This window comes from Neoarius graeffei, chromosome 23, assembly GCF_027579695.1.
Source record: "Neoarius graeffei isolate fNeoGra1 chromosome 23, fNeoGra1.pri, whole genome shotgun sequence".
Classification (NCBI taxonomy): Eukaryota; Metazoa; Chordata; class Actinopteri; order Siluriformes; family Ariidae; genus Neoarius; species Neoarius graeffei.
In genome coordinates, this window is record NC_083591.1 from 28,370,222 (window position 1) to 28,385,107 (window position 14,886).

General features: G+C 48.5%; 1 protein-coding gene across 2 annotated transcripts in view; it reads left to right on the forward strand.

Annotated features, from left to right (window-relative positions):
- cadm3 (cell adhesion molecule 3) overlaps positions 1-14,886 on the forward strand; it is a 436,972-nt gene that overhangs the window by 366,859 nt on the left and 55,227 nt on the right. For both annotated transcript variants that reach the window (XM_060906020.1, XM_060906021.1), the window contains one exon: positions 13,951-14,103. In XM_060906020.1, the coding sequence (XP_060762003.1) occupies positions 13,951-14,103 (153 nt within the window). The remainder of the gene's footprint in view (positions 1-13,950; positions 14,104-14,886) is intronic.

The window sequence follows — 14,886 nt, forward strand, 5'->3', positions numbered from 1 at the left end:
TGATGGTAGAAGTCATACTAATGTTATGTTTTCAAATTATGCATGTATTTGGTACTATAGTGATTTCATGACAGATTATTTCTCTGGGACGCAAAATATACCGATTTCACGGAATGACCCATAGAGCGATTTCTCCAGATTTGCTGAATCTTTGAATGATATTATGTACCACGGATGAGGTCATCTCATCTCATCTTCTTCCATTTATCCGGAGCCGGGTTGCGGAGGCAGCAGTCTGAGCATGGAAGCCCAAAATTCCCTCTCCCCAGACACCTTGGCCAGCTCCTCGGGAAGAACACTGAGGCGTTCCCAGGCCAGCCAAGAGACATAGCCCCTCCAGCGTGTCCTGGGTCTTCCCCGGGGTCTCCTCCCAGGGGGGCATGCCTGGAACACCTCCCCAGGGAGGCGTCCAGGAGGCATCCGAAAGAGATGCCCGAGCCACCTCAGCTGATTCCTCTCGATGTGGAGGAGCAGCGGCTCTACTCCAAGCTCCTCCCAAGTGATTGTGCTTCTCACCCCATCTCTAAGGGAGCGCCCAGCCACCCTGTGAAGGAAACTCATTTCGGCTGCTTGTATCCACGATCTTGTTCTTTCAGTCATTACCCAAAGCTCATGACTATAAGTGAGAGTCGGAACGTAGATTGACCGATAAATCGAGAGCTTCGCCTTTTGGCTCAGCTCCTTCTTCACCACGACGGACCAGTAAAGCGACCGCATCACTGCAGAGGCTGCACTGATCCGCCTGTCGACCTCATGCTCCATCCTTCCCTCACTTGTGAATAAGATCCTGAGACACTTAAAGTCCTCCAATTGAGGCAGGACTTCTCCACCAACCTGGAGAGGGCAAGCCACCCTTTTCCGGTTGAGAACCATGGCCTCAGACTTGGAGGTGCTGATTCTCATCCCAGCCGCTTCACATTCAACTGCAAACCGCCCCAGTGCATGCTGAAGGTCCTGGTTTGAAGAAGCCAACAAGACAACATCATCCACAAAAAGCAGAGATAAAATCTTGTGGTTCCCAAAAAGGATTCCTTCCGGCCCCTGGCTGCGACTTGAAATCCTGTCCATAAAAATTATGAACAGAACCGGTGACAAAGGGCAGCCCTGCCGGAGTCCAACATGCACTGGGAACAGGTCTGACTTACTGCTGGCAATGCGAACCAGACTCCTGCTCTGTTCGTACAGGGACTGGATAGCCCTTAGCAAAGAGCCCCGAACCCCATACTCCCGAAGCACCCCCCACAGAATACCACGAGGGACATGGTCAAATGCCTTCTCCAGATCCACAAAGCACATGTGGACTGGTTGGGCAAGCTCCCATGAACCCTCGATCACCCTATGAAGGGTATAGAGCTAGTCCAGTATTCCACGACCAGGACGAAAACCGCATTGTTCCTCCTGGATCCGAGGTTCGACTATCAGCCAAATTCTCCTCTCCAGTACCCTGGAGTAAACATTCCCGGGGAGGCTGAGAAGTGTGATTCCCCTATAATTGAAAAGAGGGACCACCACACCGGTCTGCCACTCCAGAGGCACTGTCCCCAACCACTACGCAATGTTGCAGAGGTGTGTCAGCCAAGACAGCCCCACAACATCCAGAGACATGAGAAACTCAGGGCAGATCTCATCCACCCCCGGTGCCTTGCCACCGAGGAGCTTGCAAACCACCTCAGTGACTTTGGCTTGGGTAATGGATGAGTCCGCCTGAGCTGCAGCACGCCTGGCCTGCCGATACCCGTCAGCTGCCTCAGGAGTCCTGGAGGCCAACATGGCCTGATAGGACTCCTTCTTCAGCTTGACGGCATCCCTTACTTCCGGTGTCGACCACCGGGTTCGGGGATTGCTGCCACGACAGACACTGGAGACCTTGCGGCCACAGCTCCGAACAGCCATGTCAACAATGGAGGCAGAGAACATGGTCCACTCAGACTCAATGTCCCCCGCCTCCCTCGGGAGCTGGGAGAAGCTCTCCCGGAGGTGGGAGTTAAAGACCTCCCGGACAGAGTGCTCGGCCAGACGTTCCCAGCAGACCCTCACCATATGTTTGGGCCTGCCAGGTCTGTCTGGCTTCCTCCTCCGCCAGCAGATCCAACTCATCACCAGGTGGTGATCAGTTGACAGCTCAGCCCCTCTCTTCACCTGAGTGTCCAAGACATAGGGCCGGAGATCAGATGAAACGACAACAAAGTCAATCATCGACCTCCAACCTAAGGTGTCCTGGTGCCATGTGCACTTATGGACACCCCTATGCTCGAACATGGTGTTCATTATGGACAAACCGTGACTAGCACAGAAGTCCAATAACAAAGCACCACTCGGGTTCAGATCGGGGAGGCCATTCCTCCCAGTCATGCCCCTCCAGGTGTCACTGTCGTCGCCCACGTGAGCGTTGAAGTCCCCCAGTAGAACAATGGGGTCCCCAGTCTGAGCACCTCTTAGTACCTGTCCCAGGGACTCCAAGAAGGCCGAATACTCTATACTGCTATTCGGCCTGTAGGCACAAACAACAGCAAGAGCCCTCTCCCCGACCCGAAGGCACAGAGAGGCAATCCTCTCGTTCACTGGGGTAAACTCCAACACATGGCGGCTGAGCTGTGGAGCTATAAGCAAGCCCACACCAGCCTGCCACCGCTCACCGTGGGCGACTCCAGAGAAGTCGAGAGTCCAGCCCCTCTTGAGGAGCTGGGGTCCGGAGCCCAAGCTGTGCGTGGAGGTGAGCCCGACTATCTCTAGCCGGTACCTCTCGCACAAGCTCAGGCTCTTTCCCCCCAGTGAAGTAACATTCCATGTCCCAACAGCTAGCCGCTGTGTTCGAGGATTAGGTCATCGAGGCCCCTGCCTTCGACTGCCACCCAATCCACACTGCACTGGCCCCCTACTACTACCTCTGTGGGTGGTGAACCCACAGGAGGTCGGACCCACGTCACCACTTTGGGCTGAGCCCGGCCGGGCCCCGTGGGCAAAGGTCCAGCCACCAGGCACTCGCATACGAGCCCCAACCCCGGGCCTGGCTCCAGGGTGGGGCCCTGGCTGCACCATACCAGGCAATGTCACGGTCCTTGTTTTATAAATTTCTGTAAGGGGTTTGGTGAACTGCTCTTGGTCTGGCCTGTCACCTAGGACCTGTTTGCCTTGGGAGACCCTAACAGGGGCGTAATGCTCCGACAACATAGCTCCTTGGATCATTCAAGCACACAAACCCCTCCACCACAAGAAGGTGGCAGTTCTCGGAGGGGACCACAGATGATATAATCTCCAAATTCTTTGCAATTTTACATTGAGGAATGTTATTCTTAAATTGTTGCACTGTTTGCCCATATAGTCTTTCACAAAGCGGTGAACTCTTCCCCATCTTTACTTCTGAGAGACTCAGCCTCTCTGGGATGCTCTTTTTATACCCAGTCATGTTATTGATCTGTTGCCAATTAACAAAATTAGGGTTTTTTTTTTTGCATCACACAACTTTTTCAGTCAGTAAAACAACATTTTATTGCCCTATCCCAACTTTTTTGAAACATGTTGCTGATATCAAATTCAAAATGAGCATATATTTTTCAAAAAACAACAAAATTTCTCGCTTTCAACATTTGATATGTTGTCTCTGACCTATTTTCAATGAAATATAGGGTTTCCATGATTAGCAAATCTTCACATTCCGTTTTTATTTATGTTTTACACAGTGTCCCAAATTTTTGGAATTGGGGCTGTAAATACAGAGGGTTTACCACAAGATCCAAGCCATTAATAAGCTTCAAAAACAGGAAGACTGCCTGGAATCTGGAACCCACAGATATCACCAGTCATTGACTTCAAAGGATCTGCAACCAAGTCTTAAACACTTTGAGCACATGTTTATTATTTGATTTCAACTACTATATACTCTGGTAGACAGTTAAAATAGCAATACCTTTGCTAATATAAAAATATTTATGGACCTGACAGTACATTTTCTCCATATCTCCAAGTAGTGTAGCTCCCCTTGGCACTTCAGCTCAGTCCCGCAGATGTTCCCATACTCTCCCGACTAGCCCTGTAGCTAAGGACGGGTAATATGGTTGTAATACTTCCTGATCTGGGTGGAGCACAGAAGCACGGCAGGCGAGAGTTGATATTTCTACGAATATCTTTTTATTCGGCCTTTTCAGCTTGCTTCCTTTCATCACTCACTCACTCTCACACACGCATTGTGGTTGGGGAGAGAGCTCCCTTTCTCTGCTCTCTCCTTTTATTCTCCGTCCCTGTAACAAACAGACACACACACACACACACACACACACACACACACACACACACACATTAATTGGCAACAGGTGGAATGACTTAGCCACTTACTTTCCCCGACCCCGCCCTCCATTCACAGACTGCTGCTTGGCCACGCCCCTGCTGCCACATACCCCCACCGCCCGACTCAGGCCGGGGAGCCGTCCGGCCTGAAGCTGACTCCCCCCCCCGACAGGACAGGAAGTCTGCCACCACCATCTGCGCCCCCGGCCTGTGGATCACCTTGACTTAAATGACTGGAGGGCGAGATACCAACGGGTGATCCGCGCATTGGCATCCTTCATGCGGTGGAGCCACTGGAGGGGCGCGTGGTCCAAACAGAGAGTGAAATGGCACCCCAGCAGGTAGTCTCAGAGGGCGAGGACCGCCCACTTGATGGCGAGACACTCCTTCTCGATTGTGCTGTACCTGCTTTCACGCATCAACAGTTTCCGGCTGATGTACAGCACGGGGCGTTCCTCGCCCTCCACCTCCTGGGACAAAATGGGCCCCAGCCCTCTGTCTGATGCATCAGTCTGCAAAATAAATGGGAGAGAGAAGTCAGGGGAGTGTAAAAGTGGCCCCCCACACAGTGCAGCTTTTACCTCAGAGAAGGCCTGTTGGCACTGCTCCGTCCACTGGACCGGGTCTGGAGCCCCCTTTTTAGTGAAATTGGTTAGCGGGCTGGTGATGTCCGAATAATTACGTAGAAGCCTACGATAATAGCCAGCCAGCCCCAAAAAACGTCTCACCTCCTTTTTGGTCTTGGGCCTCGGGCAGGCCACAATTGCTGCGGTCTTGTTAATTTGGGGACGCACCTGCCCATGGCCCAAGTGGAACCCCAGATACCGTACTTCCACCCGCCCAATCGCACACTTTTTTGGGTTAGCTGTGAGCCCCGCTTGCCTCAGCGACTTTCGAACAGCCCTCAGGTGTTCCAAGTGCCACGGCCAATCATTACTTTAGATTACGATGTCATTTAGATAGGCGGCCGTGTAGGCAGCGTGAGGGTGAAGGACCCTGTCCATAAGCCGCTGGAACATAGCGGGCACCCCAAACAACCCAAAAGGGAGCGTGACAAATTGGTGTGATCCGAATGGTGTGGAAAAAGCCGTTTTCTCTCAGGATAGAGGAGTCAAGGGGATCTGCCAGTATCCCTTTGTTAGATCCAGTGTCGAATAAAAGCGAGCAGCACCTAACCGATCAAGCAACTCATCAATGTGAGGCATTGGGTATGCATCAAATTTAGACACCGCGTTAACCTTTCTATAGTCCACACAGAACCGTACCGACCCGTCAGTCTTGGCAACCAGGACCACTGGGCTGCTCCAGTCACTGTGGGACTCCTCGACTATGCCCATTTCGAGCATGGCCTTGAGTTCGTCCCGAACCACCTTTTTCTTGTGTTCGGGCAAGCAGTAAGGGCGGCTACGCACTACCACCCCCGGGGTCGTTTCGATGTGGTGTTCTATGAGGTGGGTACGACTAGGAAGGGACAAGAACACATTGGAAAATTCCTTCTGCAACTTGGCTACCTCCGTGAGTTGGGCCAGTGAGAGGTGGTCTCCACAAGGGACCGGAGTGATCCGAGATGTTATCTTTTTTACCTCCGGCCCCAGCTCCGCCTTCTCTGGGACTACCGATTCCAACGCCACAGGGACCCCCTCATTCCAGCATTTTAAAAGGTTGAGGTGGTAGATTTGCAGTGCCCCACCCCTATCCGTTCGCTTGACCTCATAGCCGATGTCCCCGACTCGCCGTGTGACCTCAAAGGGCCCTTGCCACTTGGCGACTAATTTAGAACTCGACGTGGGCAATAATACGAGCACTTTGTCTCCCGGTGTGAACTCTCTAAGGTGCGTGCCCCTGTTATACAGCCAGCTTTGACGTTCTTGTGCCTGCTGTAAATTCTCTTGGGTTAGGTGCGTGAGGGTGTGGAGTTTTGCGCACAGGTCAAGAACGTACTGGATTTCATTTTTACTCGGTGAAGGTCCCTCCTCCCAATTTTCTCATAGCACGTTCAGAATGCCATGCGGCTTATGTCCATATAATAATTTGAAGGGCGAAAACCCCGTGGAGGCTTGCGGGACCTCTCGTACTGCGAACAATAGGGGCTCGAGCCACTTATCCCAATTACGCACATCTTCATTTGCGGATTATGTTTTTGAGTGTCTGGTTAAATCACTCTACTAAGCCATCCATATGTGGGTGATAGACACTGGTGTGGATAGACATAATCCCCAGTAACCCATACAGCTCGCACAGTGTGCGTGACATAAACGAAGTGCCTTGGTCTGTCAGGATTTCTTTCGGAATCCCGACCCAGGAGATAAAGCGGAAGAGTGCTTCTGCAATACTGTGTGCTGAGATATTGCGGAGAGGCACTGCTTCCGGATATCATGTTGCATAGTCCACTAGAACTAAAATAAAGTGATATCCCTGTGCTGACCAATCTAATGGCCCGATGAGATCCCAATTCGCTCAAATGGGGTCTCGATTAGAGGGAGAGGGTGCAAAGGCGCTTTTGGAGTGGCCGCGGGATTTACTAATTGCCATTCACGGCATGCCGCACACCACCGAAGGACATCCCCGCGAATCCCTGGCCAATAGAATCAGGCCATTATTCGGGCTAGTGTTTTATCTTGCCCCAAGTGTCCAGCCATGGGATTAAAGTGAGCCGCATGGAACACGAGTTCCTTACGGCTCTTTGGGATTAACAACTGGGTTATTTGTTCCTTGGTTTGAGTGTCCTGCATCACTCGGTACAATCTATCTTTAATAATGGCAAAATAGGGGAAAGTCAGTGCTGCGCTTGGCTGAAGAGTTTCACCATTGATTACTCTCACTTGGTTAAACACATGCCGCAGAGTCTCGTCTCACGACTGCTCTAACGGGAAATCCCCAAGGGAATCTCCAAGAGAGGGAGGAGGGGCGGGCTGCTCCTCACTCTGTTGCAGTGTTGACGTAGACGGCTCTGCGACAGCTTCTCCAGTCAACGCCACACCGGGACCTTCCCGTGATCTACTAGTGCAGGACCCACTGCGTGTTAAATATTCCATTAGGTTTTTAAATCCTGGCCAATCAGTACCCAAAGTCAACGAGTGGGTGAGATGGGGACTAACCGCCACCTTTATTCTATGCATTCGGCCCCAGAATAGAATTTGGACAGACACTAGAGGGTAATGGTGAACATCCCCGTGCACACACAACACTTTCACCTCTTGTGCTCCCCCTAATGCCTCACCTTGCACCAGGCGTTGGTGAATTGAGGTCTGATTACAACCGGAATCTACCAAAGTGTGATATGTAGCCCCTTGAATACTCACCGGTATGCAATACGTTCCAGCCTGATCGGGGGCAGTTTCTGGCGCATCGGGGATCCGGATTACAGCACCCACCTCCCTTGTGGAGCTCTGACCTTGGAGATGCTCCGATTCCCTGCTGCGCCAGCACACTGGCCCAGGCTTTCCCTCTGCACTGGTGTTATGGGTGTCACTCACCTGAGGGGGAGACAACACAGACACAGGAGAGGGAGAGGGGAGGACACCACAGGTGCGACGGGCCGGCTGGGGAGGAGCCAGCCGCTGCCTCCGTGGCAGGGGAACGGGGTGAGGAGGGGGCGAGAGACAGGGGGAGAAAAGAGAGAGAGAGAGAGAGAGAGAGAGAGAAGAGAAGCGAGGGGAGACGCCTCGTCTGCCTGCCGTTGGAGCCGCCTCCAGATGGTCCTCCGCCAGCTCGATGGCTCGCTCCAGCGACACTGGGTGATGACACTGGACCCATTCCGCCGTTCCTTCCGGAAGTCGAAAGACAAACTGCCTCAGTGCCACCAGATCGATGATCTCATTGGCATTGCGGTCTTCCACCCTCAGCCACCGCCGGCAGGCATCCTGGAGTTGCTGGCCAAATGCAAACGGCCGGCCGACTTCCTCCAATGCCAGTGTCCAGAAGCGCTGGCGATGTTGCTCCAGGGAGCGGCCGAGCCGCTACAGGATGGCTTTCGTTAGGTCAGCGTAGACCAGCCGGCTGTCAGCAGGGAGCTGCTGTGCTGTGAGCTGCGCCTCGCCAGTCAGGAGTGGGAGAAGGCGCGTCGCGCGCTGCTCCTGCGGCCACCCCCATGCCTCGGCTGCTTGCTAGAAAAGAGTGAGGAACGCTTCCGGATCATCCTGCAGTCCCATCTTTGTGAGGGTGGTGGCAGTGGTGGTCGACGCCCCTGCGGACGCGAGCCGGTGCCAGAATGCCTGGCAATCTTCCTGCTGGGCCAGCATCAAGGCTTCGAAGCATTGCTCCTGCTCCTTTCAGAGGGCAATCAGCGCTTGATGCTTTTTCTGCTGGGCGGTAGCGAGGGCAAGGATGAGCTCTTCGAATGGCAGGGACTCCATGGGGTGGTTCTCTTCTGTGCTCCTGGGTTTCGGCACCACTGTAATACTTCCTGATGTGGGTGGAGCACAGAAGCACGGCAGGAGAGAGTTGATATTTCTACGAATATCTTTTTATTCGGGCTTTTCAGCTTGCTTCCTTTCATCACTCACTCACTCACTCACTCACTCACTCACTCACTCACTCACACACACATGCATTGTGGTTGGGGAGAGAGCTCCCTTTCTCTGCTCTCTCTCTCCTTTTATGCTGCATCCCTGTAACAAACAGAGACAGACACACACACACACACACACACATTAATTGACAGCAGGTGGAATGACTTAGCCGCTTACCTTCCCCGACCCCACCCTCCATTCACAGACTGCTGCTTGGCCACGCCCCCACTGCCACAATGGTCAAATGGGTCTCCTCCACATGTTGCAGCTTTTGAGATTATTATCAGAAATGTATACCACTTGCTTGCTGGCTGGTGTGAGGTCCCCCACCAACAGCCCTCACTCTCTCTAAGATGCTTCCACATGCCTTACTGTCTAGCCAGCCAGTGGGCTTGTAGCTAAGTGCTGCAAGCACATCAAGGTAGCACATCAAGACTATGCTGCTCAAAGCTACACTACTAACTTCGCTAATCTAATCTAAGATAATTAAGCTAAACTAATCTAACTGCTCATTCTTCCTTCCGTGATCTTGTTTCTCTTTTGGTGGTTCCATTCCCAGCTTCTACATTCACCGCTGTCCAAAGACGCCAATGGAAATAAGTGTTTTACACTTTGTGATAGCCTTGGTTTAGTTTTATGCATTTAGTTCAATTGTACATTAGTATATTGCCCTATTTGCATGTAATTTTACCTTAATAAATCTATCTATCTATCTATCTATCTATCTATCTATCTATCTATCTATCTATGGTACAGTCTGCAAGCATGTTCAAGTGTTTCCCTCACAATGCATGCTTGAGCTGGACTCCACTATATGCAGCTTCAGCTCTGAATAACAAGCCATGTTGCAGGATCCCTGTTTGTGTCAGTAAAGTCACCTGAAAATTGAGTATGAACACCAACTATGTGTCTACTGCTTCTGACACAGAAGTAGTCTCCAGTTCAGACATCCCTGAGCTAACTCTGTGGAGCTGCAGATAATATGTCAAGCTTGCCAATTTAGACTGTAATTTGGTGCAGCCCAATTCCGTCCATGCCTATCAATGAATGATAAACAGAGTAAAGAGCCAGGAAAGTGATCTTTCTATGTGTTTGTACAACCTAGCTTCAAACATAGCACAGCTAAAAATAATTGTTCCTGGGACTGAAGCTGTACACAGCAGAATCTCACACCTTTCAGCAAAGGCTTCTTTCTAGCCCAAAAACCTATTATCACTCCTACCCCTCATTTGAGGAGCTTGGGGGTACTATGTTTTTGGCTGCACCTGTGAGATATTTCCAGTCTGACAGTGAACCAGCTTCTCAAGCATCCAGAAACAAATTTGAATCATTCCCTACTGGATCCTGCTTGTGGCCCCAAAGTGGCCCATGAGACCTTGCTGCTATTACTAGAAGTTAGAACACGTTAGCAGACTGAAGTGAAGTGCAGATTGAGGACTTTTCGGCCAGCAGCCTTTGAAACTCTCCTGAATACGAAAACCTCCAGTGAACAGACTTGTTTGCTCTCAGGTGGAAACTGTTCCATAAATGGTGTGCACCCCAGCATCTGGATCCAGCCCATTGCCTGGTTCCTAGAGTACTAGCCTAGATTACTAGACAGTGGAAAGACCCCATTTCCACTTACATTATATGTGGTGGTCATTGCAGCACATCACAACACCATGGAAGGCATCTTGCTGAGGGCTCATCAACTTGCCATTACCTTTCTGAATGCAGCAAGGCATGGGATCTGACCTTTGTACTGAACTCCTTTATGACCACTTTTGAGCCCACAATACATAATGCTGAACTGAAATGAAGGGAAATATTAACCACCCCGAGCAGTTATTTGGTTATGCATACAGTGACAATTACATACTATACATAACTAGCACATATACAGCGGGGCAAAAAAGTATTTAGTCAGTCACCAATTGTGCAAGTTCTCCCACTTAAAATGATGAGAGAGGCCTGTAATTTTCATCATAGGTATACTTCAACTATGAGAGACAAAATGAGAAAAAAAAATTCAGAAAATCACATTGAATGATTTTTAAAGAATTTATTTGCAAATTATGGTGGAAAATAAGTATTTGGTCAATAACAAAAGTTTATCTCGATACTTTGTTATATACCCTTTGTTGGCAATGACAGAGGTCAAACGTTTTCAGTAAGTCTTCACAAGGTTTTCACACACTGTTGCTGGTATTTTGGCCCATTCCTCCATGCAGATCTCCTCTAGAGCAGTGATGTTTTGGGGCTGTCACTGGGCAACACGGACTTTCAACTCCCTCCAAAGATTTTCTATGGGGTTGAGGGAGACTGGCTCGGCCACTCCAGGACCTTGAAATGCTTCTTACGAAGCCACTCCTTCGTTGCCCGGGCGGTGTGTTTGGGATCATTGTCATGCTGAAAGACCCAGCCACGTTTCATCTTCAATGCCGTTGCTGATGGAAGGAGGTTTTCACTCAAAATCTCACGATACATGGCCCCATTCATTCTTTCCTTTACACGGATCAGTCGTCCTGGTCCCTTTGCAGAAAAACAGCCCCAAAGCATGATGTTTCCACCCCCATGCTTCACAGTAGGTATGGTGTTCTTTGGATGCAACTCAGCATTCTTTCTCCTCCAAACACGACAAGTTGAGTTTTAACCAAAAAGTTCTATTTTGGTTTAATCTGACCATATGACATTCTCCCAATCCTCTTCTGGATCATCCAAATGCTCTCTAGCAAACTTCAGACGGGCCTGGACATGTACTGGCTTAAGCAGGTGGACACGTCTGGCACTGCAGGATTTGAGTCCCTGGCGGCGTAGTGTGTTACTGATGGTAGCCTTTGTTACTTTGGTCCCAGCTCTCTGCGGGTCATTCACTAGGTCCCCCTGTGTGGTTCTGGGATTTTTGCTCACCGTTCTTGTGATCATTTTGACCCCACTGGGTGAGATCTTGCGTGGAGCCCCAGATCGAGGGAGATTATCAGTGGTCTTGTATGTCTTCCATTTTCTAATAATTGCTCCCACAGTTGATTTCTTCACACCAAGCTGCTTACCTATTGCAGATTCAGTCTTCCCAGCCTGGTGCAGATCTACAATTTTGTTTCTGGTGTCCTTTGACAGCTCTTTGGTCTTAGCCATAGTGGAGTTTGGAGTGTGACTGTTTGAGGTTGTGGACAGGTGTCTTTTATACTGATAACGAGTTCAAACAGGTGCCATTAATACAGGTAACGAGTGGAGGACAGAGGAGCCTCTTAAAGAAGAAGTTACAGGTCTGTGAGAGCCAGAAATCTTGCTTGTTTGTAGGTGACCAAATACTTATTTTACCGAGGAATTTACCAATTAATTCATTAAAAATCCTACAATGTGATTTCCTGGATTCTTTCCCCCCATTCTGTCTCTCATAGTTGAAGTGTACCTATGATGAAAATTACAGGCCTCTCTCATCTTTTTAAGTGGGAGAACTTGCACAATTGGTGGCTGACTAAATACTTTTTTGCCCCACTGTATGCTGAAGTTGATTGACTGACTGATACTGCTGCTGACCATTCCATGCTGTGGTTTCTATAAAAATGAAGTAGGGTAGAATTTTAATTTACATTTATTTTAATAGAAATTTATGTAAATGACAAACTACAGAATATGTAGATGTGAGTACTAAATTAATTTTTGCCATGTTCTGTAATCGACAATCATGTTTTCCAGAAAGCACACAGTGCCACTGCTGTATTTCTTTATATATCATCTGTATCAAAGGTGCCTAATATCAGTTTGAGGTAATGATCAGGGATAGGTTTCCCAAAAGCATCGTAGCACAGAGATCATTGTTAAATGGTAGAGTGAGCATCACAATTAACATTCTCTCTCCTAGTTAAGATGCTCTTAGCATTAAGAGGCTTTTGGGAAACCCACACCAGTATGGTTGGTTAAAGAGATATGTGAGAGAGAGAGAGAGAGAGAGATGAAACAGAGTTAGTTCCAAGGAGAAACATAGCTGATGGAAAAAAAAATCAACTGATCTTCATTTACTGATAAACCATGAAGACAACATACTCTATGACCTCAGTAACCAAAAGGAAACCTCTTGGCTGTTTTTATTTTTATTACCTTGCCCGGGACGGAGACCACCAGGGGTCGAGGTATTGTTTTCAGTGGGGTTTGTTTGTTAGTTAATGATGTTATGGGAAAACGGCTGGACCAATCTTCATGAAACTTTCAGGATAGATGGGTATTGGTCTCAAATAGAACCTCCAACATTTTGGGGTCATCCAGTCAAGGTCAAGGTTTTTGTGGCTACTGCTTCATATAGAGGCAGTAGCCACTATGTTATCGTGCTGTAAGAATGTAAGTGTAACAATCGTGCAGTACGGTGTGTTTTGATTGGCTGAGAGCAGTAAGCAGTACAGTGTGTTCTGATTGGCTGAGAGCAGCAGAGAATCAGAACCATGTTTATTGGCCAAGTATGTTCACACACAAGGTCAAGCTCAGGGTCACCAAAAAGGTCAAAATCATTTTTTCGTGATATCTTCCTTCATATTCATTATAAATGCTACCAGGAGAGGTTTGTTTTGCCTGGCAACACTTGTTTTATTTATTTGTTTTTTTGAAGATACATTAAAAAAGGTCTTCTTAATCTTGTGGGTTATAAACACACACTCATTGTAGGGTCATTACATCCATCCATTATCTGTAGCCGCTTATCCTGTACAGGGTCGCAGGCAAGCTGGAGCCTATCCCAGCTGACTATGGGCAAGAGGCAGGGTACACCCTGGACAAATCACCAGGTCATTGCAAGGGTGACACATAGACACAAACAAACATTCACCCTCACAGTCAATTTAGAGCCACCACTTAGCCTAACCTGCATGTCTTTGGGGGAAACCAGAGCACCCAGAGGAAACCCACGCAGACACAGGGAGGACATGCAAACTCCACACAGAAAGGCCCTCGTCAGCTGCTGGGCTTGAACCCAGAACCTTCTTGCTGTGAGGCGACAGTGCTAACCACTACACCACCGTGCCGCCGTGTGTCATTACATGTATTTTGTTATCTCTGTGCTTATCATTGTAGAGTTCAGTGAGAAATACAGTCACAGTATGTCACAATGTTCTCCACAGTTCTGTGAAGAGGCAATATGAAATTAAGCTTTCTTTCTTTCTTTCTTTTTTTCTTTCTTTCCCAGCTTTGAGAGATCATCGTATCCAGCTACATAAGTCCACACCCACAGAACTTTCAATCACCATCTCCAATGTGCAGCTGTCAGATGATGGAGAATACACCTGCTCCATCTTCACCATGCCTGTACGGATTGCACGAGCCACTGTCACTGTACTCGGTATGTGTTTGCACATGTGCGTGTGTATGGGTATGTAAAGGGTAACTGTATATTGTTTATATCAGCTACAGCTGCTCTTCTGGTTGCCGAAGATCTGGTAAGCATTATGATTAAGTCTTCATTGGCTCTTATTTGTCTGACTGTCAGTTGTCAACTCTTTTTACTTTCACTGTCTCTATTCAGTCTAGTTCTCTGTCCTTCTGTCTCTCACTGTGCTGATGTCTCATCTCTCCCCTACTTCCTGTCTCAAGTTCAGTTTCCTTTATTTGTACCCATAGGCAGATTTACTTTGTAATAGAAGAGTCTTCATCCATTTTGACACATTTTCTCACTTAACATCCATCACACTCGACACCCATACACTGTACAGACAGCTCAGACAGTTAACACACAAGTTCGCAGAGTTCTAATCCTTTCTAAAACCATTAAAAATGAAAAGTACAAATTATCAAACAATTAACACACAAAATAAAAGTTCTCAGGATACCAATATTTTCTCAGACCATTAAAAACTAAAAGTACAGTTTATCAGTGCCACATTACTATGATTTGTTACTCTGGTTAATGGCTGCTAGAACAAAACTATTTTTAAACCGTTTTGTTCTACACCTTGGGACTACAAACCTTCTTCCCAAGGAAAAAGGATGAAACTTGGTGTGCAAAGGGTGTGAGTTATCGTTTAAAATTGAGGCAGTTAGCCACATTAACAATATGGTGTGCAGGGACTCCAGGTGAAGTTGCTTCTCCCCAATCAACTTACTGGACCATTTAATAATTTGATTA